Source organism: Rhea pennata, chromosome Z (genome assembly GCF_028389875.1).
Source record: "Rhea pennata isolate bPtePen1 chromosome Z, bPtePen1.pri, whole genome shotgun sequence".
Lineage (NCBI taxonomy): Eukaryota > Metazoa > Chordata > Aves > Rheiformes > Rheidae > Rhea > Rhea pennata.
In genome coordinates, this window is record NC_084702.1 from 78,971,777 (window position 1) to 78,998,877 (window position 27,101).

General features: G+C 40.4%; 1 protein-coding gene across 3 annotated transcripts in view; it reads right to left on the reverse strand.

Annotated features, from left to right (window-relative positions):
- Positions 1-27,101, reverse strand: part of DYM (dymeclin) — a 214,025-nt gene that overhangs the window by 33,979 nt on the left and 152,945 nt on the right. For all 3 annotated transcript variants that reach the window (XM_062599520.1, XM_062599519.1, XM_062599521.1), the window contains exons 14-15: positions 26,956-27,058; positions 5,998-6,180 (exon numbers count right to left, since the gene is read on the reverse strand). In XM_062599520.1, coding sequence (XP_062455504.1) covers positions 5,998-6,180; positions 26,956-27,058 — 286 coding nt within the window. The remainder of the gene's footprint in view (positions 1-5,997; positions 6,181-26,955; positions 27,059-27,101) is intronic.

Consider the following 27,101-nt stretch of genomic DNA (forward strand, 5'->3'; position numbering starts at 1 on the left):
TGCAACACTGAGCACACTACCGTAACGTATAGAAAAAAGCAGATCTCGGGGCAAAGAAAAAGCAGGCCGAGAGATGGACACATCATTGGTTTCTTGTGGTATCTTTTTGGGGTATTCTGAAAGTTGTTATTTTCACTAATGGTTTGGGCAGCTGATGTAAGAAAACAGAAAAAACCCTGCGAAGTTTGCAGCAAGCAGCTTGACCAGTCTCTGCGAATCACCCGCACCCAGGTCACGGTGTGCGTCCAAAGGCCCTCTCTGCAAAAGCAACCTTAAAAAGTTCTCTCCACTGCGGCTTCCGTTTTAACAGAGATTGAAAGGCAATGTTAATGTTGGACCAGACAGCCCCTCATCAGGAATACCTTACCAGTATATAGAGAAAACGGAGTATTGACAGCGCACAGTGCCTTGCCCTGTTTTGAGGGACCACCGCCGGCTGCGAGAGCTACGTAACCGCACGGCGCTACACGTGCGCAGCTACCGAGGTGGCTTGGCTGCCACAAACTCGGTCATCTCCACGCTCTGTTGCACAGCGTAGACACGCCGCACGGTTTTGTGCCATTCATACACTGAAGACCTCTTAATGAAACCTGTTCTCCGTAGTGATTTCCAAAATTGTTCCTCATAATGCATTTCCACTTAGGAAGTCAAGTTTCATAACCAATAAATTTAGATAATATTTCCAAAGATGAAAAATGTTACAAGGAAGCTAGAGTGATGTAGATGGATTTTAAAAGAGGCATTTTAGGTATCTCTTTTTTTTTTTTTTTTTTTTTTTTTTTAGTTTCTGAGGGAATATCCACAGCATCTATTATTTTGCCCATCTATTGTTTCCAATAGTGACACTCTGAAGTAAAGAAACATTCATTTGTATTTACCACAGCATCCACCGAGCAGCAGAGCTATCAAGGACAAGATGTTTTCTCCACTTGGATCCTTTCAGTGTAAACTGAAGTGCTTGGGAGTCCCAACCCATGCACAGTGCCGTACCGCTGCCTAACTGGCACTACAGCTCTTAACTCTCTCTTGTCGCTAAAAATAACAGTACAATTCACTGCTGTCTCTTCTGCCCACAGTTTTCAAGGCTAACTCTGCAGAAAGAGAAGAATAACTTGGCAGCAAATGAAAAAGTTTGGATTCCTTTGTCTGTCTGTCTTCTTTGTAAAGCGATGAAAAGAGAAAGACGCTTACATATTTTGACGTACGCTATTTTACATTTCCAGCCTTGTCCACCACTGATAGAGTAACATGCTGTATTCAGTGAAAGGAGGGGGAAGGAGGGGAAAAAAAAAAGAGACAGAGAGAAAACAAACCTCTTGTCATAAAGTACTACAGGATTAGCACTTCATCTAAGCAGATTCCTTAGGAAACCATAAATCACAGCAAGGATCGGTGGCCAGCAGTCACACCCACTGTCTCTGAGCAAAAGCGAGGCAAAGATGACCCTCGCTGGAGCTTCAGAGGGAAAGAAACTGCTCCGGGTGGGTCAATAACAAGAGAAATGCAAATTGTCAGCAAACTGAAAGTACTTGGGGGGTGGGGGAAACCATAGGTTCATCTCAAAACAAGAATATGTTCAAAGACCTGTCAAACTTTCAAGCTCCTCCACTGCCATGCTCCCATTTTCAAGCAGTATCTTTTCAGAAGGGAGTTGGTAGAGTTTGGGGGTGGGTGGGGAAATCACTAAAAGGGCTTAAGCCAGGCTCTAGCAATTAGTAGGATCAAGGCTCTTCTATCAGCATTTTAAAGAAAGTCAGGAAAGATTAGTTATAATGTTCACTGCAAGTCCTGCAGGGCTCGAAACAAAAGTTGCTATAGTAGAGCCAAGCCAGCTCCACTGATCTTAAAATCTAGCAAGGAAATACCTTTGGAGACTTAAATTCCTTGTGGGAAACTGCATCAATCTGATCCTTTAAATCATTAAACTATCGCTTGCAACCTCCTGATTTCTATCAGACTATTTTGCCAACAAAATTCCAGCAGCTCCTCGCTAAGCCTCTTTAACGACACTGTATCTACCACTAGCTCCTAGAGGTCTTAGGAAATATGAAAGTAATGAAAGCCAATGAGTTCTCATCATGGTCACGAAACATGTTCATCTCTAGTAATTACCAGCGAGGAGTTTCTGCCAAATTCCTGACTCATCTGAGATTGGTGACCAAATTACAGACCACCTCTGAAACAGAGGCATATAGATAGTTTACAGCTGAGACATTTCTGCAGTAGATCAGCACAGGAACGATAGCGTTCCTTTTTGTTCATCATGCAGGGGAAGCACATCCCATTTAGCTAAACAAGATGCCCAGTATCCTATTAAGATGACTTTCTAAAATGAAAAGTAAATTAATAGGAAACAGAAGGCATTTTGATTTCAGTTTCTTCTGCACAGCATTAACTGCACCCATATGTTCTCAATCAGCTGGCGATGGTGATTTTTAGCTTATTTATAAAAACCTAGAGGCAGATGAAAAAAGTAGTTTTCAGTGGAAGTAATATTCTAGCTAGTGATGACCTGTAAACATTCATCAGTTTTTCCTCTACTATGAAGCGCACAGAGGTTACGTGTAATCTCCAATATTACCTCTGTAAAGCTGCCTGAACAGTGGAAACCCTGACAGTGCTTCACTATTATTAACATGAGAAAGGCTTTTATTAAACCCACCTGCAAATCTTCCTCACCACATTTTACACCAGTCATGTCCTATATGCCACAAGCATGAAGAACAGGTTATTCCCCTTCCCTTTACAGGGGTCTTTTATTGGAATACCACCACACTGCTCTTAGTCTTCCTTTGTTTGGCTAATCAGCACCGGTTCTATTCTTTTCCTTAGAGGTCACGTTTTCTATGGCTCTTGATTCTCCCCAGAATTTCTGCTGTTGGCCCACATCTTTCTGCATGGTGCCTAAAACCAGACAGAGTAAGCTGGCCACCACATCACTAGCAGGAGTAGGCTGAAAGGACACCTCTAGACTATGCTTCTTTTCTGTACCCACGTGGGATCACGGCAGATGCATCTTTCCATTTGCACAGTTAACTACTAGTTACTATTTTCTCCCTACATTTTTCAACCAATTTTACATCCACCTTTTAGTATTTTTACTTCTTCTATGCTTCCCTATTTGGTTTATGAGAACACTGTATGCAACAGAGTTAAAAAAAATATTACTGAAGTCAAGATATGTCATATCTACTTTATACATTCCTGACAAAGCAACTGGCAAGTTTTTTTATGTTGCAGAATCATTAGAGATTGCACAAATCCTCCATTTCAGTCAGCTATCTCCAAAAGAGAACATTAACATACTATATGGCAGCATTTCTATATGAAATACAAATCTGGACTACAGTTCAGGGTAAGAAATTTTTATGCCCAGTGTTAAGAAGGCTTTTGCTGAAGGCTTCCCACCTCCAAGGCTTGATTCTGCCAGAGCACTAGAAGGGGGCACAGTAGAGCACAGAGGGATGCACAATGTTTCTGCAGCTAGGGATGCCTAGCAGCATCTGATGATGAAATCATGCTCACATTTCTACTCAAGGGTGGAGGCAATCCAAATGCTCTTTAGCTGTGCAGCGACCAGAAAAAGTAACAAGGGATGAGATCCACATGCACCACAACCGAGCACAGGTGCTTTGGGGCTTCAGAAAGGTGGCTTCTCCTCTCCCCTTCCCACCCATTACCCAAGGCAGCAACCTTTTACACCTACTAGCTGCAAGCTTTGGGATCATCCCTGGGCAAGAGAGGCAACTTCACAGCTTTACGTTGACTGCAATGACCTGAAACCCAACAGAGCTCCCTGATGCATGGGAAACTGGCTAATCCATTCCCTTTTGAGCAGCCAGCCTTGGTCAGACCAAAAGCCTGGTTAGCTTCCTATTCCATCGCTGACCATAGGCTGGGGTGAATGTTTAAAGAAGAATGTAAGAAGAGGTCAAGAATAGCAAAATCTTCTCCAGGAGTAAGTATAACCTCGCACCTTCCACCAACATACAATTTAGGAACTTCTTGAGCCAGAGAGCATAGGCACATTTTTGCACTTTAGTCTTTAAAAGACTTTATTTTTTTTCCCTCTATGAGTTGCTGACCCCTCCCGGAGCACACTTACGCTTTAGACGTTCACAATATCGTGGGTGGCCATGAGGGTGGAACTTGCATGCCATCATTGTAGAGAAAAGCTTGAGCAAAGTTTGGAAAACAGGAACTCTTTTTGGTTCTTTTCAGACATTTACTGCTCACGTGGTCCTAGACAAGTCCCCCTCCACCCCATGCAGAGCAAGGCTAACATGATTTGTCACTCTTTCGGGTGGGAGGAAGACCAGGTAAAATGCTACGGCTTTACCACATACAAGAAAATGGCTGGCTCTGTACAGGATGGTGGTAGTGCTGATAGCACGTAAGAACTAGGGGACGTGACAAGGTAGAAGAGGAATCAGCTGAATCTCATCTTTTATTCAGCTCTGCAAGCCTGACAGCTCTCACCACTTGCCAGCTGGTGACAGGTACATTTTTAAGATTTTTTTTTGACATCCTCACTTCTCAAACAAAGGAGCTATTTAAAAATTCAAAATGCTCCCTTAGAAAGCTTTAAATAGTTTCAGAATGTAACTGGCATTATGCTGTAACCCAATATTAAGCAGCTTTGGGGAGGAACTGTTTAAATTGTCAAGGAAAACCTCCATTTAACTGTTACAAAGAAAAGGACACATTGCCTTCTGTGGGAGGCGTGGGACTGTCAGGCAGAAGTACCTGGCCACCACCAGTTTTCCTCATTTTGGCCAAGGAAAGTTGAAAATTTCCCCGTCTCAGACAGGAATGAAGAACATTGTCATCTTGACTGCAGCATGTTCCCTCTTTACACAACTTGAAGATAACTCGTCCCAGTCATCCAGGCAGTGTCGTACTGCCTGTGCTCTGCAGCTGCCAAAAGCTTGAGAGCTTTGAGCTGGAATCCTCCTTGCTTCAAGCTCTTGCAGGACCAGAAAAGATGAAGTGAGAACAGAAGAGGAAGGGATAGGGATGAAGAGGATTGCAGTCAAACATTTTTGTGAGGAGTACAAATTATTTCCTTTTATGGAGCATCAGAAATCTGTCAATTTTCTGTAATATTTTTACATGAAAGCCCATAAAAACAGAGAACCTCTGCAGATTTGTATTCACGTGGAAGAGATGAGCTATTCACTGCAGCAAGATATTTAGCACCCTGTTCAGCTTGCACTTCCAATATCTTGCATCCAGTGGTCAAGACACGACCTCAAGGGTTGCTCAGCTCTGCAAATACTGATTAGAGGACTGAGAAATATTTGTTGCACTTAAGATCTCTTATTTTCTGAGTTTCTTAAAATGAATATTAAAGCCAGTATTAGATGGAGCAGAAATTACTTAGGAACTGTTTTCAAAAGTCACGCTCCAATATGCTGTTGGTTGAGAGCCACATGGATCGCAGGTTCTGACCCACAGTTATTTCCTTTTGTTTTCTGCTAAAATGTTTACCTACCAAAGGGATTGCAGACTGCTGTACACAGATACTTTGGAGGTGAAAGTAACTTAAAATTCAGATACAACCCAGAGAATGAGGCAGTTGCGTGCCTGCTCTTAGCTCTTTAAGCAAATCCCCTATAATTGTTCATAGTCTGGTGAAAGGAGTAAGAAAAAAGATTATTTGATGACGATGCCCTGCTTCTTCTGTCCAGAGAGGGAAGCTTTCACAAAGAGACGTTAAGAGAAGCTGACACCGTCCTTCCTTAGGGGCATGAAAGTTTTGACACGGGGCAGGAACTCCTTACCAAAATCCTTACCTCGAACAAGTCCCGGGTCTGCTCAGTAAAGATGTTGCCCAGATTAAGTCACAGATGGCCCAGAAAACAGGAGAGGGAAACTCAACATTTTAATAAATTCTAAAAGAAAATGCTAAGAGCTGATGAACATCTTCCACCTCTTGAAAGGATAAAGTGATCAAATAACAAAGTGTAAGCACCCTTTAAATAACGTATTACTTACCAGATCTACGTTTTGCATTATGTCCTGGAAGGAAGGGTGAGTTCGAAATTGCTCAAACAGATCCCGCTTGTAAAGCAGCGCGTACACCAAGTTGGGGTTGTGGTGTAGGGAATTTGTCAAGCAGGAGTTGATGATCTCCAGCATCATTCGGATCACTTCCTCGATGACGTTCAGGTCCTGTGCCTTTAAGAAAGGAATAAAAGGTTAGCGTGCCCTTTTCTGTTGTAAAATATATTAGGTAATAAAGACGGTGCACAGGTAATTATTACTAATGGAGCTATTAGCTGGCTAATGTCTCAGTGGTGAACAAATCTGGCATTCCTGAATGTCTGGGAGGAGTTGTGTTTGCTCCTGTACCAACCAGACTTGAAACCAGAATGCAATGCATCCATTTACCTCTTAGCTTGATTCTCTCAACAGGAGCCATCTTGTCCAAAAGAGCATTAACATACTGTAGGCAGCCAAATTCACTAAAGGTTATGGGAATTTAGTCTTTTCAGCCCTTCCTATGCTAAGTAAAAGCAGTTCAGCCTATGTTTAATTTACCACATTTTCAGCTTGGCCCTTTCGGAGGGCCTCGATAGAGGTCCTCCCCTAGGCACAGGAAAAAAAGTCAGATCTACTTTGTTCATATTGCTAGATACCTCAGACGTGCCAAATGCTGGATTGTGAGAACAAGAAGAATCCTACCAAAAGCTTTTCAGGTTAGTATGAACTGAAAGCAGTGGTGCTTCCTTTTGCCTACTGCCTACAAAGCAGTTCTGCATTCTCGTAGGGCACTTAAGTACTTCGTGACGAGGCTCATGCTTGCAACACAATTTTGTTGGCCTGTCATCCAGTCCATACATAGTGGAGTCTGAAACGTCTAACCAACAAAATCCTTTTCTGCCATTTTGCTCTCTCTCGGCGCGGGGCAGGTGATGCCAGTCCTGCTCACAGTGCTGCCGAAATGCAGCAGCGCTGTCACCCTCCCGGTTACCCCGACAGCCTGTCTTCGGCGTGCACGCTGGAGACGGGAGTGATGAAAGCCTCCTGATGTGCTCGCTTCAAGAAGAATATTCTGTAAGCACATCTTATTCTTCAGCGACGATGTCTGACTGACTGTGGAGGTTCGGGATTTTTTTCTGAATGTGAGGATCTCCTCCTCTTTTTAATTTTTTTTATTTTTCTTAAATGACCACCTCAACCATCTGAATTACCTTTACAGTGCAGCTAACAGTGTTGGCAGAAACCCTTGCAAAATGGATCACTGCAGCTGTTTAATCTGCTGATGGCAGAAGGCGCAATCCTTACATTCAAAACGCTGGTGGATCCTCTACCTGGAGCCTCCCAGTTGGCATGGCACAAAATAACATGCCAGCTAGACACAGTGAAATGCAAACAATACAAAAATACAAGACAAAATACAAGACAAAACTGGAAATAATTGCTTCATCTGGAATCTAAGGAAAAATTCAGACCTGGCTAATGCATTTGCAGAGTGATACTGGCCTACCAGCTTGGATTGATTTTCAAATGTGGCATAATAAGGTGGCTTTTAAAAGGTCTTCAGCTACTTAGGCACCATGTAAGCATTTGAAAAGAGATGCGCTTCCTGTTCTCTACAACTTTATTCTGGGAAGGTAACTACCACAACTGCAAGGAACCAGTGAAGTGCCATCCACATGGGCTAAGCAGGCGACGCAGGAGGGCAAAGGCAATCACCAAACCGGCAGCTCCTCCGGCATCCCAAACAGCCGACAGAGTGCAAGGACGGGGTCTGCCAACCTCCAGGCAAAAGCAGTTCTTCTATCCTAAAGCCTGCTCAGAAACACTGGGAACCCGACTCAGATGAGATCGGCCCAGTTACCAGAAACACAGTGACCCACACGATGGCTTTTCAAATATTAATTGCTTTTTAATAAAGTACGTTTGCCTTAAGATAGGGGAATACAGCTAGTTCAGGCAGAGCACCTTGCTAACCATATTAGCATCTGTAAACACATTCTTTCAAGGGGAGTCAGACCCTGCTATCGGTCACCTTCAAACAGTTCAAACTTAACTAGAGGCTATTTTTCAGAAAATAAAGTTAGTTTATAACCTGGTGGCCGGAATGAACCGCCTGGTTTTGCCTTCCAGCGGCAGCTCCTGGTGAAGAGTCTGGAATCCCAGTGAAGAAATTAGGTGGCTACGCTGCAGATTTTCACCTGCAGCTGAGTACGCTAAAAACAGCGTTTAAATGAAGAATGAACTCTATGAAAGCAAGCGATGTGGGAATCCTGGCATTGCGTGCATATAATCTGGAGAGCTGTATGCGCCTATAGTCAGCTATTGAAAGCATTTGTAAAAGCTTAAAAAAACTTTTCAAAACAGGAACAAACAAACGGAAAGCCAAGGACAAGGTTTGGATGGGCCAACGGAGAAATGCCGTAAGTGCTGATAAACCGCTGTGCGCTTTGGTTGCTCTATGTCACCAGTATCCAGCTACAGCACCTCCGCATCGAGGCACGGCGTCAAGGCAGATATAAGTAAGGTTACAAAAACATTCACAGCTAAGGCAAAGGGGTTTATCACCCTGTGTAATAACTTCCAGACCGGCTGAACGCAGTTGCAACCCAGAGCACGTACGACCAAGACGGCAACACCAACCATGGCAGCGTTGTAAAAATATTTTCTGGACTGGATTGGCTCTGGAAGGGGATGGGAGGGTGGCAAGACATTGATTTTAGGGGACAGGTAGAACTAAACAGTACTTTCAGATGAGATTTTTAGCCAGAAGCAACGACATTTTCCTCTTGCCTAAGACTGATGAGCTCCACATGCTTTGCCCCTTTTAATTTGTTACAATATTCCTTTACAAAATATTGCCCATATAATGCCAATCCTGATGAACACCATTCAAGGTCAGGCAGAGCACTAACATTACTGTAGGTAACCGTACATGCCTCACGTTTCCTCGTCAGGATAGGAATTAAATGTGCTAAGTGTTTGAAAATATTTTCATTTTTAAACAGAAAGAGCCGGGCAATGGGCCAGATGCCTGGTGACGTTCTGGTCACCCAAGGACCAAACCAGGCAAGGACACATGCAGAAGACCCAGGTATCATCCAGGGGAGTCTGTGCCCCTTTTGTCAAAAGCAAAAGGGGCAGACAAGTGGCAACACCACAGAAAAGAGAACGAAAAGAAGCTGAGTGGCTGCGTAGGAAAACATGGCGAGCGCAGAAATGGGAACGTTCGCCACAGGAAAATAATTCAAGTTTGATAAATGCAAACACGTGATTTGGAGGTGCAAAAGCATAGGCAAACCGGGGGCAGAGCTGCATGCGCTGGTCTCCGGCCTTCACGAAGGCCGGCTGGTTGTTTTTTCTTTCTTTTTTAAACTGAAATATAATTAATAATTAGCATGACACCCTGCTGGGCACAGCATTTCAGAGCCTTCAATAACGACGTGCTGCTAAAAGACCACAACGCACTGCTGTGCAAAACCAGGTCGGAGCACGCGGCACCAGGGAGGTAAAGCAGCCTGAACCCCGGGACGCAGCTGGGGGCCTGCCGCTGGCGCCTCTCCCCCAAGGGCAGGGGATCGCTCCCTGCCGGGGGGGCTGCAAGAACTCAGCGTCACTGAAAACCCACCCAATTCATGGTACCCTTCGGTTCTCACCACTTCAACGTCGTGAGCGCTCTTCCTCTTAATTTGACGTTAAATTCAGTTTGATTTTTATAACAACGGAGAGCTGGTTTTAAAAGCCGTATCATGAATGAATGCAAATCTCCAGCCTCTAAACAGTAACAATTCCCAAGAGAATAAAAGGCTTCTCCAAGCGCGTTCTGCGGTTTTGACCGTTTACCCAGGAAGGTGGAAAAGCTCCGTTGCAGCTCTCGGAGGAAGCGGTCACGGCGTATCGCAGGGTGCCGCTCTGCGACAGAACGCGACCACATGGATAAAAATTTTACATAAAACCAAGGTGAGAGTGCAAGCTGCAGAGGCAGCCTTAATTATGGCCTTTCCTAAGTTCTGAGCACTCATCTGTGATACCTCCCGGCAATTCTTCACGTGCCAAAATTCACTGAGATTTGTTTCCTCTCCCAAAATAAGGATTTGTAAACATATTATATAAAAATGCATAATCACAATCAACTGCTTTGTCCGTGAAATAGAGACAGCTTGAAAGGCAGTTCTGTGAACACTGGAAAGCACAAGGATACCCATAGCATGTACTTAACGCACCTCAGAAAGACCCAGCCAGCCGAGTTAACCCCAAACACAGAGCCATCTCCATTCTCCTTTTCACGAGGGATGAGTAAGGAGGAAAGATGGGGTAAACTGCTGCTCCAGATCCACCAGCTGCATCCCCAGAAAGTCCAGAGGAACGGACAGCCTCACTTAATTTTCCACAACCTTTTTTTTCAGCTAGTTGCACAGATACTAAGGACTACTATTTTTGGATGTTCAGTGGTTCCCTCTTCCATGCCTGCTTGTAAAGCAGCTCTTATGAACTCCCGTGTAATGCAGTATTTACTGCGGAACAGACAAGTTGGCACTCCAGGGAATTTCACCTTGATAACATAATTTAACAGCATCCAAACTTACAATTATGTAAACTTCCCTTTCCCCTTTAGAGGGGAATTTCTACAGTTAAATAGTTTCAAATAATTTACTTTATTTTTAGTTACTTTAAGAGAAGCATATGCATCTTGTTTGTATTAGCTTTGGGGAGCTTCCAAGAGAGCTGTCTGAATTTCCTGCATTTTCAGCAGAAAATAAAACCTTCAACAAAATAAACTTGCTTTGCCAACGGGGTGGAAAAACAGAGGGTGGGGGGAAAGAAGGAAACGCACAAGAAAGCTGTTCTTATACTTAATGCGCAAATGAACTTCAAAGCCAATCATTTGGTGACAGAAATCTTATCGCTGTACAGCTATTTTACTGGCATACATGCAGCATAATACACTCTGGCTGTCGTATGTCCAACTCAGTTAACTTTTGGCCATGATGTTAAATTGTGGGGAAGTAGGTATTAAGTGAAAAATTGCAGGGCTTACATTGACTATAACCTCAGAACTAACCCAGTCATCTCTGATTACTGCTTAGGACCAAAAGTAGAGCTGTCACATTGGGGCAAAGTTTGTTGCTAGACATTTTGTTAAATAAACCTACCGTCATGACACCCACTGCCATTGCCTTCCTGAAGAACTGAGCAAGTAGACAGCACTCTCAGGATCTTCTCACACCAGCCCTACCTGGTAATCGAACGTTCCCCAAGAGAAACGCGTGATTTTATCCTGAATCACAGTGAAAAACTCCTCCTTTGCAACAAGGCTGCACTAGAGGCAATATCACAGAGTCACGGAGGGGCTGAGGCTGGAAGGGACCTCTGGGGACCATCTAGTCCAACCCCCCTGCTCAAGCAGGTTCATCTAAAGCAGGTTCATCTAAAGCAGGTTGCCCAGTACCCTGTCCAGATGGCTTTGAGTATCTCCAAGGATGGAGAGCCCTCAGCCTCTCTGGGCAGTGGCGGTGCATCCTCTGCCAGTGGAAACAGCCTGGGAGCACTCTGGTCCAAGGAAAACAAGCAGCACAGCACCTGCTCAGGCAACAAGCCCAACTACTTTCACACTCTGAGGACCTGTTTGCCACAGAGTTTGACTTCAATAGCCCCCGACAAAGAAAAGAGAAGAGCTGTTTATGAGGACGTGTACATTTGAGTGAAAGTACAATTCTACGAACATAGTCAAATGCTTTTACCTTTACTTCTCAGGTAATTTTACTGTACCATGTTTACTATGTGGCCAATCTAAAAAGTTAATCCACAAGGAAAGAATGACCAGTCGTTCAGATCCCACAGGATGACCACGGTGCCTATGTGCAGGACAGAGATTCAGACTTTGGCATTTTTCTGAGATGCAGATTTGGTACCATGGCTGCAGAAGGTGCTCAATTCCAGAGAACAGGATTTCAGATAGTTCCGCCGCTTCTGCATTTCATCCAGCTCAGAGCTCTGTTTTTTCCAACTCTGTTCTTGGGAGCCTCTTCCCTTGTTCTGTACCATAAATTTAGGCATCTAATTCATGTATGGAATTCCACTTTGGAAGGGAAATGGGTGACAAGTCTCTTCCCCCAATAATTTCCAAAAGCAGCAAAATGACAAATCAAACATAAACATCAAACAAAGCATAAATGATTTTCATCCCTGTGGGCTTAGGAAAAGTAAATGACTAGGGAAGGCATTTACCCAAGGTCAAGCTTAAGAGGCTGGTCTAAGCACATCAGAAGTTCCCGCGTGAGGGGACCCACCACAATGCTCAGAAAACCCGACAGGCACCAGCTATGGACTCAGCGCTAGGCAAACTATTCAAGAACACGGTATTTCCAAGCCACAAGCAACTTTACAACAAAAAGCAAGCACTATGTAGTAGAACTAGACTAGTCATCTTACAGGGTATCACAAAACCTGGGAGGCAACTGTTGCTAGGGAAAATGTTAATGATATTATTCGTCCTCAGAAAGTTGAAGCTGAAACTTTGCGAATCTGTATTTTTCTCAAATCATGTGTGAAATATTAATGGAGGTTTCTTGATGCCGACAGGAGACTCTCTACAGACTCACTATTTCTCACTGAAATTAAGCAGTATTCCCTAAAGGTATGTGAAGTTTTTTTTTTTTTTTTTAGTTTGACTGGTTTAACAGGAAAGGACAAGTTTCACATTCAACCTTAACTTTACCATATAAAGATAAATAGATCATTACGATATAGTTTTTAATTAACAGAACCTGTCTACCTATACTAGACTTCGAGAACTTTAGAGATGCTACTCAAGCAAAAACATTTCTGATTCAAGCACAACACATATAACTTAGCTGTAAAAGGTCACCAGCAAAATTGTTAGGTGGTGTTATGTAATAGTTACTGCTACATGAACTGAAACTTCTACCTTTCCTAATTCATTTTTTAAAATTACATAGCAGGTCTTACATAACTTTCACATAGGGTTTCACATTTTTTGCATTGAATATGTAAGCGCTACTTAATGAAATCTCTTAAGCAAATGAGTCTCCAAACAGGAATACCGGACATCTTTTGAAGGCAGCTACAGCTGATAACAAAACTTCAGATGTTTGTGTTTAGTATGTATTAGAAGTCCAGATTTAAGAGCCATTATCATATCAATCCTTATTATATCATACCCATTTACAGAGGATTGTCATTCTTCTTACCCCATGTGATATCTGAGTATAGGAGCCCATATTTCCATCAGGAAGAAGAAATAAGCCTAGCGTGATTGCTCAAAAATATTATGTTGTGCAAAAAGAAAGCAAAAAGACCATTTAAACCAAACAGCATCAATCAAAGTAACAACAGTACCAAGGGTGGCACTCTCAGGTTCCCCTGAGAAACTAGCTGTCTAAGAAACGAGCTGAGAAAGTATCAAAACCAACCGAATAAATGCCTCTCTCTAACTAAAGCTGTCAGCTGCCCCAAATCAGGATTCAGAAATTCTGTGCTGGTGCCTCACTGGTTATACAAAGCTGTTCAGCATCTTTGCCGTGACGTCCAAAAACTTCACTGGCTTGACCCTGCTTGTGTCCTACTGAAAATACCATTATTATCCATTTGAGCTGTATTGAGGGAAAGGAACATCCTGACTGAGACTATGGAATCCAAGTCCTCAATAATAAACATGGACCGCACCAAAATTTCCATTATTTCTGTACTAATCTAATCAGAGAAATACTTATTTCTTTGCCTATTTTTTCCTGAAATGAGCCACTTGGAGCACACAGAAGTCACTTCTCCTCACCCCTCTCGCAAAGCCTTTCTTCTAAGCTTTTATGCTTCTGCCCTTAGGGCAAAAACTGCTTTTGCAATTTCTGTGTGAGGTACAAGAAAGCGAGGAGGAGTTTGTCGAGCAGACATTTCAAGTCATTACAAATTGGGAAAATGTCAAAAAAGAAAAAAAACTAAACCCAAGCAAAGTGGTGTTACTGCAGAGGCCATCTAGCACTCCCCTGACGAGCTGTCAGTGCAAGAACACTGATTTGCTCAAACACGAAAAAGTTCCTGCAAAAGTAAACTAAGTGGAATAAGACATTAATAGAAAGTCACCATGAAATACAAGGAAGAAAACTGGAAAGGCTTGGTCTCGCATTTTTTTTCACAAGCAATTAAAAAAAACTGTAATACAGTATGCAGGAGAAAGCAATTATTTGCTCTTGAGCTTTGTTCCTGAGGATTAATTTGGTAAATTATTAGGTAACTGGTGGCATAAAACCCCCCACAGGTGCCGTCTCACCAGTCTCTCTCTTTTCTTCTTCCCCACTACAAAGCTGCAAGGGATAAAATGAAGTGCTAGAAATCAATGAAGTGACATTACCCAGTGATAAACAACCTCCGGACAATATTAGACGAGATTAAAAACAAACAAATGAATACAGTTGTTTTGGCTGGCTGCTACTCACGCAGAAGGGAAAAGCGTGTACGCAGACAACTCTTGATGCACTCCTTAAATACCAGCTGTGCAGGATAAGAGCTTCAGGCTTCAGACAATAAGACACTTGATAGGGATGATGATACAAGATTCCCAAACTGTTAAGAGCAGGAATATGCTACTTCACAGCCATTATTTTACACGTTTTAATTCTTCTGATAACCTAGCGCATGACAGCATGGTTAGAAAACTAACTCAGACACGCAACTCTCTCTGAGACCAGATGGCATACATACTACACCTATCTGAATTCTTTAAAGGCTATTAAATATTTTGAAAATTCAGGAGGATAGACAAACAAGGATGTCAGAAAGCTATCATAGTCAAACGAAAAATGAGATTATTGGTCTTCTGAAGTCACTTACATCTAAAAGACCCCTAAGAAAACCCTTTCGAAAGGCGTAATGATGTGTTTTTATTTGTTTTCTCTTACCTTACCACCTCTTCAGAACTGATCACTGCTACTAGTACTATCTTTTATTCTACTAAGCCTAGGACTGGTCTGAAAAATCACCAGCACTGAATTTCAAGACCCATTCTCCGAGGTTAAAGAAAAAGCAAATAGGAAGGAGATGAGCAGCAGACTTTTCAGAGCTGGCTGCAGGCAAAGCACATGAATGGAGAAACTTTGAGATTAAATGTTGTCTTTACTACATTCCAGTTATTTTTAAAGTGCATTCCCCAGGATACTGATAAGGGTCCTGCATCTATTCTGATAAACACTGAAGCTGATGACACTGCTCAACTTCCTGTCTAATGGTTGGGAAGGACACAGCCATAGCATTAAATAATGCCAAAAAATGAAGATTTAACTGAGATTAAAAAAATAGAGAGAGATTCTTAAAGTCTCTGTACATAGGTACACAGCCCAAAATGAAAAAAAGAGATATTTATAATCAATCCTTTTATAATAAAGACTTCAATAGATGTTTCACATATTAAAGCAAAACACTCTTCATAGAAAGATGGATAAAAACTGCATTGCTAACTAAATGTAGTAAAATTTCCTGAAACTTTTATGAAGATTCACCTACTTTGGGACTAAGCTTATTTTGCATAGCTGGTTCACAAAGCGTAGCAGTGACACTCGCAGGCAAGGTGTCAGACCACGGCGCTCGAAGAGAAAAGCACTTGTGCATCTCCGTTGTACATCCAGCATGGAGTCGGACAACTCTTCTGTAGCAAAATCCTGTCAGTGCTTATGATTATTTACCTACAAACTAGGCTAAGTTTTCTAATTAATTCTAATTAAGAGTCAAAGGTGAAGTGAGATGGCTAATTTATTGCAAAAAATACTGTTATGTTTTAGGAAAACTTAATAAAACTTCTTCCCAGGGCAATGTGAAAAGAGCCTTCCTATGGTTTTGATATATCAAAATCTAAAAGATTAGCGTGGGAACAGGAAAACTTGGAATTATTTGTTCAGGCAACAATTTGCCTTTTTCCTTCGGGTTGAGTAAGCACCTGATTTCTTCTTAAGTGCTGTGGATAAATTGCTAGTAAGGAGCTTAAAGACTTGCCCTTAGGAACTGCAGCATGCATTTACTCTTTCACTTTTAGCAAGAGTGAACACACATAATTATTAAGACTTTATGTTGCAATTAAAAATATATATATAACTTGCAATGTTGCAATTCATCCTTTTTTTTTTTTAAGAGAATAGGATGGGTTTTTTTGTTATTCGTGAAGAGTTTGAAGGGTTTCTTTAAGACCTCGTGCATGGGTTAAGCAGCACACAATTGCTCAAGCAGAGCAGGCTCTGTACACACCGCACCAACTTCGTATCCCGAAAAATGCAGCAGAATACAGAGTCCTTGAAACAGTCACAGGCTTCAGGAGCAGGCTGCAGCTCACACCATCAGCTACACTGACTGCAGCCAGCCCGTCAACCCCATCCGTCTCCCAGCTGCACAGGAGGTAATAACAGAGCAGGATTAAGTAAAGGTAGCAGATCACAGCCTTTTTCTTTAAGAAGGCTTTAAAAGATAGTTCCCTGAATTGGGATATTTGGTATTTTACTGGCAGAAATCTAGTGCAGAGAATGACCAAAACACTTATTTATTTCCTCTGTTAAAAAGTAAGATGATATTATGTTGGCTTTTACATAAATCTCAAGGAAAAAAAAAAAGAGAGAGAATTTGTGTGTTAATGTAAACCCCTCTCTTGCTTTTCTTTAAAACTAAAGTTGTAGGTTAAACCCTCAAAAGCCAGACACCATCTTAAAGATTGAAAACATCCCCCTATCCTAATGGGCGTATGTGTTTTAAGATACAATTTAATTACAAGTTCACATAAATGACTATGTGATGACAGTTAACTGTCATGTCTTCATCTCATTCATAACATGTTAACAGGTGTTACTTTTTGTCCAATTTTGGGGTTATTGATCCTGGAGCTAATTAACTCTGCAAAAGAATTCATATTTACAAAACCTGCTATGAAAGCAATGTCTTCCTCTACCTCTTTTAGCTCCTAAACCACAAAGAAAGGAGAAACCTAAAAGAAATCACTAATTACATGAAAGGGAAATAGAAGTTTCTCTTTCCAATTATGTCTGTGAAAAACCTTAGGGTGACTTTACGGAATTCAACACATGTGAAAAATAGAGACTCTTCCTAAAGTTCTCCTCCTGCACACTCCAAATTTTGACAGGTTTCCCCCCAAAGCTGGTCCACAAAGGACAAGAATCCATCGCTTTCCATAGGGATCAATAAAATAAAAATTATCTAGTCTCCATTTCTTTAATACTTCTCTTTAGGCTAGGTGATTTGATCATCCACTAGAGGAAATTTAAGTGTCTTATTTTCCTTCGTGTGATGTTCTCCATGAGCAGCAGGAGAGGAACCAGCCCTTGCAGGGTATTTTGGGCTTTGAATTCCTGCCTGTTTCAATTATTCTGCTTAGTGAAACCTTTTTATTCCTCACTTCATTGACAGACAGTCTTTCAAACTTATTTGACTCATCTTTTTAAAGACTTCTACTTTCCTCCATCCCATCAGCGGGTCCCTCGGCCACCCACACTCCCAATTAACAGCAGTTAGCTTGCCTGATAGCGTAGGTGGACATCCATTAACGATGGACATTAGTGCAAGAACTGCCCTCGCCTTGATGAGACACTGAAGTATGCTGTTCAGAGGGCTAATATCTCCAAGATAACAAATTGTAAGTCGAGGTGCCTGCGTTTCTGTAAACCGGACACAGCTGGAATACATGTAGCTCTGCACAGGTCAAAAACGGTCACTTTTTCCACTTTGGTCTGTTCCAGATCAGACAGATTTGAGCAGAAATTTGACAGGTGAATGCTTTTATACTGATTCATCCACAGCCTGAAGCACGCTACCTTCCTCATATTCTTTTTTTTAAAGTCACTAACTCTTGTTTTACCTGCAGTTCTCTCATTTTCCTCTTCTAGCTGTCTTTTTAAAGATGGATTTCTCAAATTCCAAGTGATTGATCCCTGAAAAGGTCTGTAATGCTATTTTTTTATACCTATATAGTGCCTTTTGATATAAATGGGTTTTTTTTTTAAGACAACATCTGAATGAAAGATTTCCAAAACCTCACTGCTTAGTCCTTGCTGTAAAATATGAAGAGAAGTAGTCTGAAATAAAAGGCAACACAGCAAAATTTTTAATGTTTCACAAACAGCTCATGCAGGAAAAGTAACAGGAAAACTAAATATTTGGTATAAAGCACAGCCTAAAATGGGTTGAACACATTTTCTTCTGTGTCCATTTCCTTTTCTTTACATGGCTCTACGTTTAAAGAAAAGACCTACTGAGATGTTTATAACATATGGTAACATACTTCTGGTTCTCAAGCGTTATAATTCTCCATCGAAGCCTTGCTTTAGGAACACTAAAAAGTTGCTTTACCACCTCGTCAAAATACACAGAAAAGTACAAAAATAAATCTCACTCTTTTCACAAATGCTCCATGCTGGAGAGCTATTGTATTGAATTTTTGTGTTTGTCTGGAGGTTTGACAAACGCCAACCACATGCAATTAGGAACTTTTCCTGAAAAGTTAACTGAACAACCCACCCACAGGAAGGAAGACGATGCACACACATGCAAAGCCTGCTAAAGACAAACCCAAAAAGGAAAGACGCTTTTGAAGATCAATCCTGTCACTTTTTTCATCCAGACACTTCAAAATTCTCCATTAATCAAACGTTGTTGGCTTACAAGGTAATAATAAATAGTATTTATGGAGAGGACTCTTGATGGTGATATGCTCTGTCTACAGTTTATGCTGAACCACACTTCAGGTTCTTCCAAAATCAATACCTTGCATCAATTTTCTCAAATGCAAGACAAGCAGACGCACAGTATTAAATCAATGCACAAAATTCCATCATTACATCTGGGGATAAGTCTCATTCATTTTAAAGCAAACTCTCACAACTTGTTTACTTGTAATCACCTTCCCTTTCTAACTCCTATCAGAAGTCTTATCCAAAACACTTCTTCTGTGTATAAAGATGCAAACAAGTGCCAATTATACTCTATTCAGCAAATTATTGATAACACGTCCTATAACTATGTAACTATTAGAAAAAGAAAATAAGAAAATAAAATAAAATAAACCCTTGAAGTTAACATTTAGTTTTCTTCAGCTGTGCAGAATGACCAAAATAATTGGCTTTTTACAAGATGTTAGTAGCCGTTTGTATTGTGCAGGGATGGCACATTCTCATGTACTGATCTCCCTGTTAATGTCAGAGGTTTTTCCACTTCTAGAAATTTATTTCCATGCATTGTTAATTTAAAGAATCAAAATTTTTAAAGCAAATTGCCCTAAAATCATCTGCTGCAACACTGAATATTCTAAAATAAACTGCAGATAGTAAACGTGGTACTTTCCCAAGCAAAGAGAATTTATAAGAGAAATAAGGTTTAATACAATTTGTACAATGTAACACACAAGACAGGAGACCAACGAGACTTTTGTGGAACTTCTGTACGGTAAATAAAGAACATTTTTGTGGATTTGCAAACTACAACATATTTGTCCAAAAATCCTTTGACCACAAGCATATTAGCATAGAGACAACAACTCAAAGACCAACTGCAAAAATCATTAGTCCTCCATACTAATATTCAAGAGTTTAAACAGACCGAACTCCACCAGTATCTTTGCTGCAGAATTTTAGGATAGTTTGTTCTTTCTGTTCAAGGATAATTTATGCAGACTCTTCTCAGGAAAGTTCCCAACTGATTTCAAGGGAAGAACTGATTAAAAATTTAGACAGAACTGAAAAATTTTGCTATTACTAAATAAAAGCGCTTGCTTTAGATTTGGGTTAGATTGGTTATTTGAGTCTATTCTGAAAATACCATCTTTTGATAATATAAAAATAGGGGGATTAGGTAGGAGTAATATTCTGTGAACTAAAATATAATTCATCTGGAGGTGGGAATGACTAATACTTAGCAAATGTATTTATAGGCCTCTGGCTCAATACTGGAGTAGAGATAGACATACCCAAGAATAACCTGATACTGAAAATACCATTTCTGCTCAAAAGTCATCAACTCAGGGTAATCAGAAAGATGGGAAGTTAGCACAAAACAAGGCAACCTTCTTATTGAGTGCAACCTAAATTGCCAGAATCCACACACCTTAAGAAAACCATTACAAATATCACCATACACCACCTCCCAACAAAAAACATCCTAAAAAAGCATTTTCTTTATAATTGTATTTGAAGAAGTTTGTTAAAGTAGCCAACAAAAGGATCTAAAAATGTGGAAAAATGTGGAACCTCTAAGTCAGCCTGCTAACTGTGCAAGGCTAATACAATCAAAAAACCCCATCCCTAATTTCTTAGTTACATACAAAAATGGAAGAAAAGGTACAGAAAAGTAAGATTGAAATGCTTTTTTAAAGACTACGTGGCTTGTGAATTTTGAAGAAACGTTATGATAAAATAAATGACCTCAGCTTTTCTTGTCAGTATTTGTCAAATACGGACATCTGTCAATAAGGAGTCTTAATGCAATTTGGTAAAAGTTCCTCGTTCTGCCAATGGTCTATTCAACTGCAGCAAAAGATCTCACACACACTTAGTATGCTCAGCACAACTACTGATAAGCAGTATTTTTTACAGACTACCAGCTAAACAATATTAATGACGTCCCACTAACTCACTCAATGTCTAACCAGTTTATTTGGAAGTTCATTTAATTTTATTTCTGCATCATTAGTACAGTTGTTGGATGACCCTGGAGAAGACTATTTCTGAACATTATAACTATAGCACACATTTAACATTATCATTGGAAAATTAATTAACATTAAAAAACATTAACATTAGGAAAACTTTATCTTTGGTGGCAGAGGTCTGCATCTGCATTTCTTCAGACAATTAAAAAAAATAAGGTAGAGCTGCAGCATATCTATGTAAACACATAATGTGTTTTAGGACACCAAAACACTACACAGCTCTTATTTACTGTTTGAATATTGTTCATATTGATGGTGAATGAAATACTTGTTTGTTACATGCTGCATAGGCTAAAATCATTAACTCTTGGCACGTATGCCATCCATCCTCTGTGAAAATATGTCCGCATCAGAAGACCCCATAACCTTGCCTGAAAGATCAAACTATTACATGGAAAAAGACGACTCAGTGCCCTGAAGGGGACAGAAGAGGATTTATATATTTACAATTTATATATTTAGAATGCAATGGTAGACAAATATCATGGGTAGATGATTTTAGTACAATGTTGTTAATATTAGACGTTTCCAGAACATTAACTTTGCTTTAGTCGTTTAGCAAAGCCATGACTAATTGCACATACTGAAAATAAGGCTTACTTCATTCTTTTGGATGTATGGTACTGTCATCTTTCATCTACTGTATTATAACTGAATGCCCCAAATTTATAGGTTTTAGATTTGTTTCATCATGTTTAAAAGATGCCTAATATTCCAGTTCACAGATATTTCAACTACTCTATAGCAATCCCAAATTTACAAGATAAATACGTAGACCTTACTTACAAAAGATATTACTTTCTAGAGAATAAATGAAATATGAGAACCATTCAACATCTACCCACGTATAGCAGAGGTTAGTTTGGTTCTGTGTTGGAGAAACTGGAATGAAGAACCATTTATGAAAATACTTGCAGCTTTGAATATAATCAACTGTAATAACAAGATAAAAGTTACAAAAAAAAAAGAAAAATCTGTTTTTTGAAATCACTTTTGTAATACTGCTTTTTAATAACCCTCATAATGGCCGAATTAGAAGGACCCCAACTGAAGTCATTCATCCCACATAAAACAAACATTGCTTTTTCTTCTTAGCTTTGTTTTACAAGCTACATTATTTCCAGATGACGCTTGAGGGGCCTCAAAAGTTTCAAGAATTAGATGCTTAAACAGACAGCTGCTTTCTATTTGCCATATAAATCAAGGATAAAAATCAAAGAAGAATCTAAATATTGGACTTCATTTAGCCCACTATGGAGCACTAAACTGCGAAAGAAAAGAGAGGAAGAAGAAACGCGGAAGTCCGATCGCACAAATACAAAATGCAGTTCCGTGTATTAATACGAGAGACGAATTCATTGCTGCCTGTTGAACCCCAGGCCTTCCCGGAGCGTTAGCCCCGCGCAGCAGGTACGCTTGGCAGGATCGGGAAGGAGGCAGGAAAAGAGGAGCTGGCTCTGATCAGCAGCGCTCAAACCCCACCCCGCTCCGCTGCTGCAGACTTCTACACTCAGCTCCCTGCATCCACCAGCCCTTAACATCTCCCTTCAAATCACCAGCGGGCACTCATTTCTAGCTCTCGAGTAACCCAGAAAGAGCCGATTCTGGACAGCAGTTTAAAAGATGGCTCTTCATATATTCAAAGGAGAAGCGTTTTCTAAACAAAAAGCGTGCCTATGCTGCGTTGTTTCCACCACTGACAAAGTTCCTCCATCGTTCAAGTGCTCAGGTGACAGTCCTGTATAGGAAGTAATTGTAGGTCTCAGCACTAAATGGGATTTTATTTAAAATCTTTCTTGTTTAAGCCGTATTTGGAATGAAAACTACATTTGATTTTTATAGCCAGTATTTAGGAAGCAAAACAAAAAGTTAAACAGAAATGAATTTGACAAATTTTCCTATGTGGCTAGCAATCAAGCTTATCTAAGCTATTTTCAATCCATACTATTTCATTAACCAACAACGAGCTGCAGGTAAAATCCCAATGAACGTTAGTTAGCTAACCTAAAATAAAGACCTAGGATTTGGGATCTCTCAGCAGACAGCAGCGCCTGGGTGCTCCAAACTGTGAACCTTATCGTGGGTGGTGAATGAGTCTGCAAGTATGCTCCCAAGAGTCTTCATTCAACAAAGTCCTCAAGTCTACTGCCAAGAAAACAAGGTCGAGCTCCTACTGCCATAAAATCCCCTGTCCGTATTGCATGAAATTATGTTGAAATAAATTCAGAAAACAAATCTGAGTTACGTAGCCAAATATATATTGAAGACCCAGGTGATAACGCTTGTCAAATCATTAGAATACAAAACCATTCCTACATTTGATTTTTTTCCTCAAGTTTTACATAAAAGAAATTTCTACATTAAACCTGGGAGAGAATTCTGAACCCTTGCCATAAGCTTGCTAAAATACAAAATACCTCCCTCCCTCCCTCCCAAGAAATAGTTAAGGAGGATTCCTTTCGCCAGCTGTGGTACACCAAGTGCTGAAGTGCTCGAAACTCATATCCAATGCTATGAAATTCTTAAAAAGAAATAGTTTGGGCATATTGCAACTCCAAAAACAGGTCTATGTACTGCTTTCTGCGGGAAGTCAGCGTGCCTCTGGTTATGTTGCTACATACTTACAATTTCACAAATTACATTAGGATGTAAGAAAAATATCAAAGATTTGATATATTTACTTCAGTATTTTTTTTTATTTGGACTGAAAAACTCACAATTCTCAATTATTTTAATTACAGGCTATCTTGCTCATTAAAAGCTTCAGCAAATGTGCTTTCACCGAACGTAAGAAAGCTATAAACAATCTAATTAGATTTTTCACATTTCTTCAAGTCTGGAGATACTTGTGGCCGGGGACAATCTGCCAGAAGTGTGCTATTTCAAAACAGGTAATTGCTCCCACGAAAATATTGCCTATTAAGAAACTTATTAAACGACTAGTAAGCAAAGTTCCGGCACGACGTAGACTGAGAAGTAGTCTAACCAAGTAGCCTGTGTCTCAGGATGGGATTTATTTGATGACGCAGCTTTTTGGCAGCAACACCAGCATGTGGGATTCCCCTCGCCTCCCCTCTTGCTGCCTCTGAGTGCATCTTCCTACGCCTGTGTCGTGTCCCCGTCCCCATCAGGCCACCTCCCTTCACTACCTTCTATTGACTACACTGTCGAGGCTTTGCTGTGCACTGGACAAGGGACCCGATCTAGCTTCAATAAGCAGGAACACCCCATGTCCATTACCCTTTTCTTTTTTTGAAGTCCCCAAAACGTGCACAGGCGCACTGTATCGCAGTATATTAACCCACTGGACCTCTGCCTCACATGATGTGCAAAATGCACAGGGCTCAGTTAAAGAATACACACGTTGATTTTTCCCTCCCATTTCCTTCATGGCCCTATGAAAGGACATATGCTATTTACCACAACTAATTTTCAAAGCCTAGTACTCACAAATGAGTAGAAAGATATGCAAAGGAAGATGAGAACATAAGCAACATATAAAACAGTTTCACGTACGATTTACTCCTGTGTGTGCTTTGTACCATGCAAATTCACTTTCGGATTAGAGAACACAGCAAGAAAAAGTCCTGTATGAAAGTGAATTAAAAATAATGAGAATTGCATATTTAAAACGTATGTAGGACTGGTCTGATTTAAACCTCTGGATATAAATCTAGGGTAGAGAAAGCAGTCACAGCATCATCTTTTTTTTTTTTTTTTTATTTCCATGCTGGTAGACAGTGGTGGAACAGAGAGATGGAAAATGAAAATCCTTCTTCACTCATTACAAGTTTATGGACTTCAGATTTGGTTGTTTCTGTATCTCTGTTTCTAGAATCTTCAATCCTTAAACTTCCTGGGGCATTCTTGCACCGATCTAACACACTTTCAGATAACATACAGTATGAAGGTGGATTTTCAAAAGCAGACTACGCTTGTGATACTTGAGCTAAGTAAATAAAACCTTGCCTCAACTTTTATCAATTGAGTATGCCTCAGACTGAGTTGGAACCTGAGTAACTGTGGAATAAAAGCCATGCAGAAAAGTACATATTCTTCTTTCAAAATACAGGCAATGAACTTCAGCTATTCTATTCTTCCCTAAAAATAGCTGCTGTCCTTCTCCTGACAAATGTCATCCTAACAATAAAAAGCAATAAATTCAGCGAAGTATCTAACTATCTAACCATCGACCCAAGAACGCTTCACAATCTTCAGTTCTCAGTGGCCACCACCTGTAAGGAGATGCCTCCATGCCTGCTCCCCACAGCACCCTGGCTTCTCTCCTTGGTTGCACTGTTGGCATCCAAGTATGCAAAAGAGTCCAAGATCTATTATAAAATATAGTTTTCAAAGACTAAATTTTTATATGCAAACAAATACGTATTTGTATACACAAACATATATGCACACACACCTGCAAATATATATGCACATGCATGTATGCATTTGTGTGTGTGCACATACATGAATATATTATGTACACATCATGCTGTTTTCTTTCCTCTGAACTTTGGGATGGTAACTTGTTTCCTTAGGTGAGCAAATCTAAGGGTCTCTTTTCATAAAACCAATATCCTCCCTCAGGCAATGGGCCACATATAACTAGTCCCTGCATCGGGAATAGAAATCAGTGTTAAAAATATTGGCCCTACTGTCTGACTTAGGCCCCACAACGTCTCAGCATACATTGAAGCATCATCACTTTGGCATGGAAGTCAACTGAAACACCATGACTGTCCAAGACAGATCAATGAAGGACCAGGAGATCAAAGGAGGAAGGTGAATATGTAGCGATGCCAATGCCTGAGTCAGGACGTGACGTGACATTGCGCTTAATCACCGCTAAGAAATACAGCCCAAGTGCCTTACCAATCAAAACAGTCAGAAATGCTTAACGCAGCCAGAATATGGGAGTCCTCACAAGAGCGCTGCTACATCATCAGGGTATACTGAAGGAGAACTGAACCCAAGGAGAAGGGCCATTTGCCACGTCAAATGCTCTGCAAGGTATCCGAAGGCTACGGGCCATGGGGTAGTTCATGTCCATGCCAGTGAAAGAGCTTAAAGACAGCTTGGGTATCACCTCACAAGCCAAACAGAAGCAGTACCTCTCCTCCTCCTCTTTAAATAGAGGCAACTGTGAGGAGCATCTTTCTGGAACATCTGGGATTTCCAAAGCAGCTAAGAAATTAAAGGTGAGATAGCACCTTCTGAGAGACATATCAGAGGCCCTAAAATCACAGGTGTTGTAAGGAACTTACTATGATTTAAGACATGGTAAGGTAGCAAGGATATATAGGAAAAAGCTGCAAGCAATTTATAAATCAGCCTGTCTCTGAACTGCAGAATGCCTCTAGTTTCTATGGTGCGTGCCAACAATAATAACTAAGAGATGCAGGTTAAGAAACCCTGTTAGATGAATTAAATTAATGTTATTAAACTATTATATAAAATTAATCTTTTTTTTTTTTTCAGAACTTCTATACTTAATGCTAGAGTATTATAATATGTAAAGTCTCAGACAGGTGTGTCCAGGAACATGTATTAACTCCCAAAATAGGGGTTACATTTTTATCCTCAAAAATTCAGAGCAACCAAAAAAAAAAAAAAAAAAATCAAGATAACTTTTTTACACAATAGTATATGAAAGTTCAAATGAGTATAAACCAAAGACACTTAAGTAGTACAAAGATGTTATTTAAGTCCTTATAAGTCTCTGCCTTGTAATGAAGCTAGAGATTTTCCAACAACCATGCAATTAAATTACAAAATCATGGACTATGTGTGGGTAGTGGCTTAGCAGACTAGTGTTAAGAGCTGTTTGTACATAAAAATGTTCAGAATATGCCAATTTGATCTATGACTGCAGTGCTCCTTCAAAGCCTCACTGGGAATTGTTTTCAGTCATAAGTAGGCATTTTAACATACTGCAAATGCCTGCAAAGTCCTGTTCTTAAAAATACTGTTTTTAACTGCATAGTACAAATATCTTGAAATGCAAATGTCTTGGAAACTGCAAGTTTACAGCGTACAGTAAGTTTCTTAGCTATGAATAGTTGCAGTTTTGCCATTTGTAAATGTAATTTTTTTTTTAAACAAAGTTTCAGACATGATGGCATTCATAGACGTTCCTGTATTTTGGTGCTGGTTGTTGCTTAGTTGTCACACATCTGATAAATCTTTGCAGATTTAGGGATGTATCACTTCCTGAAGTATCACCTTCTGAAGCACCTACTAGAACATTTAAGCTCAATACTCACGTAATCGGGAAGTGGAGAGTCACTCGAACTGAGGGATCCTCTTAAAGATTGTGTGGCTTGCTCCAAAACTTTGTTGTGTTTTTTGGATAACAAAGAAAACAAACTGTGGAAAAAAAAACAGAAAAATATTCACAGTTATACTTTCA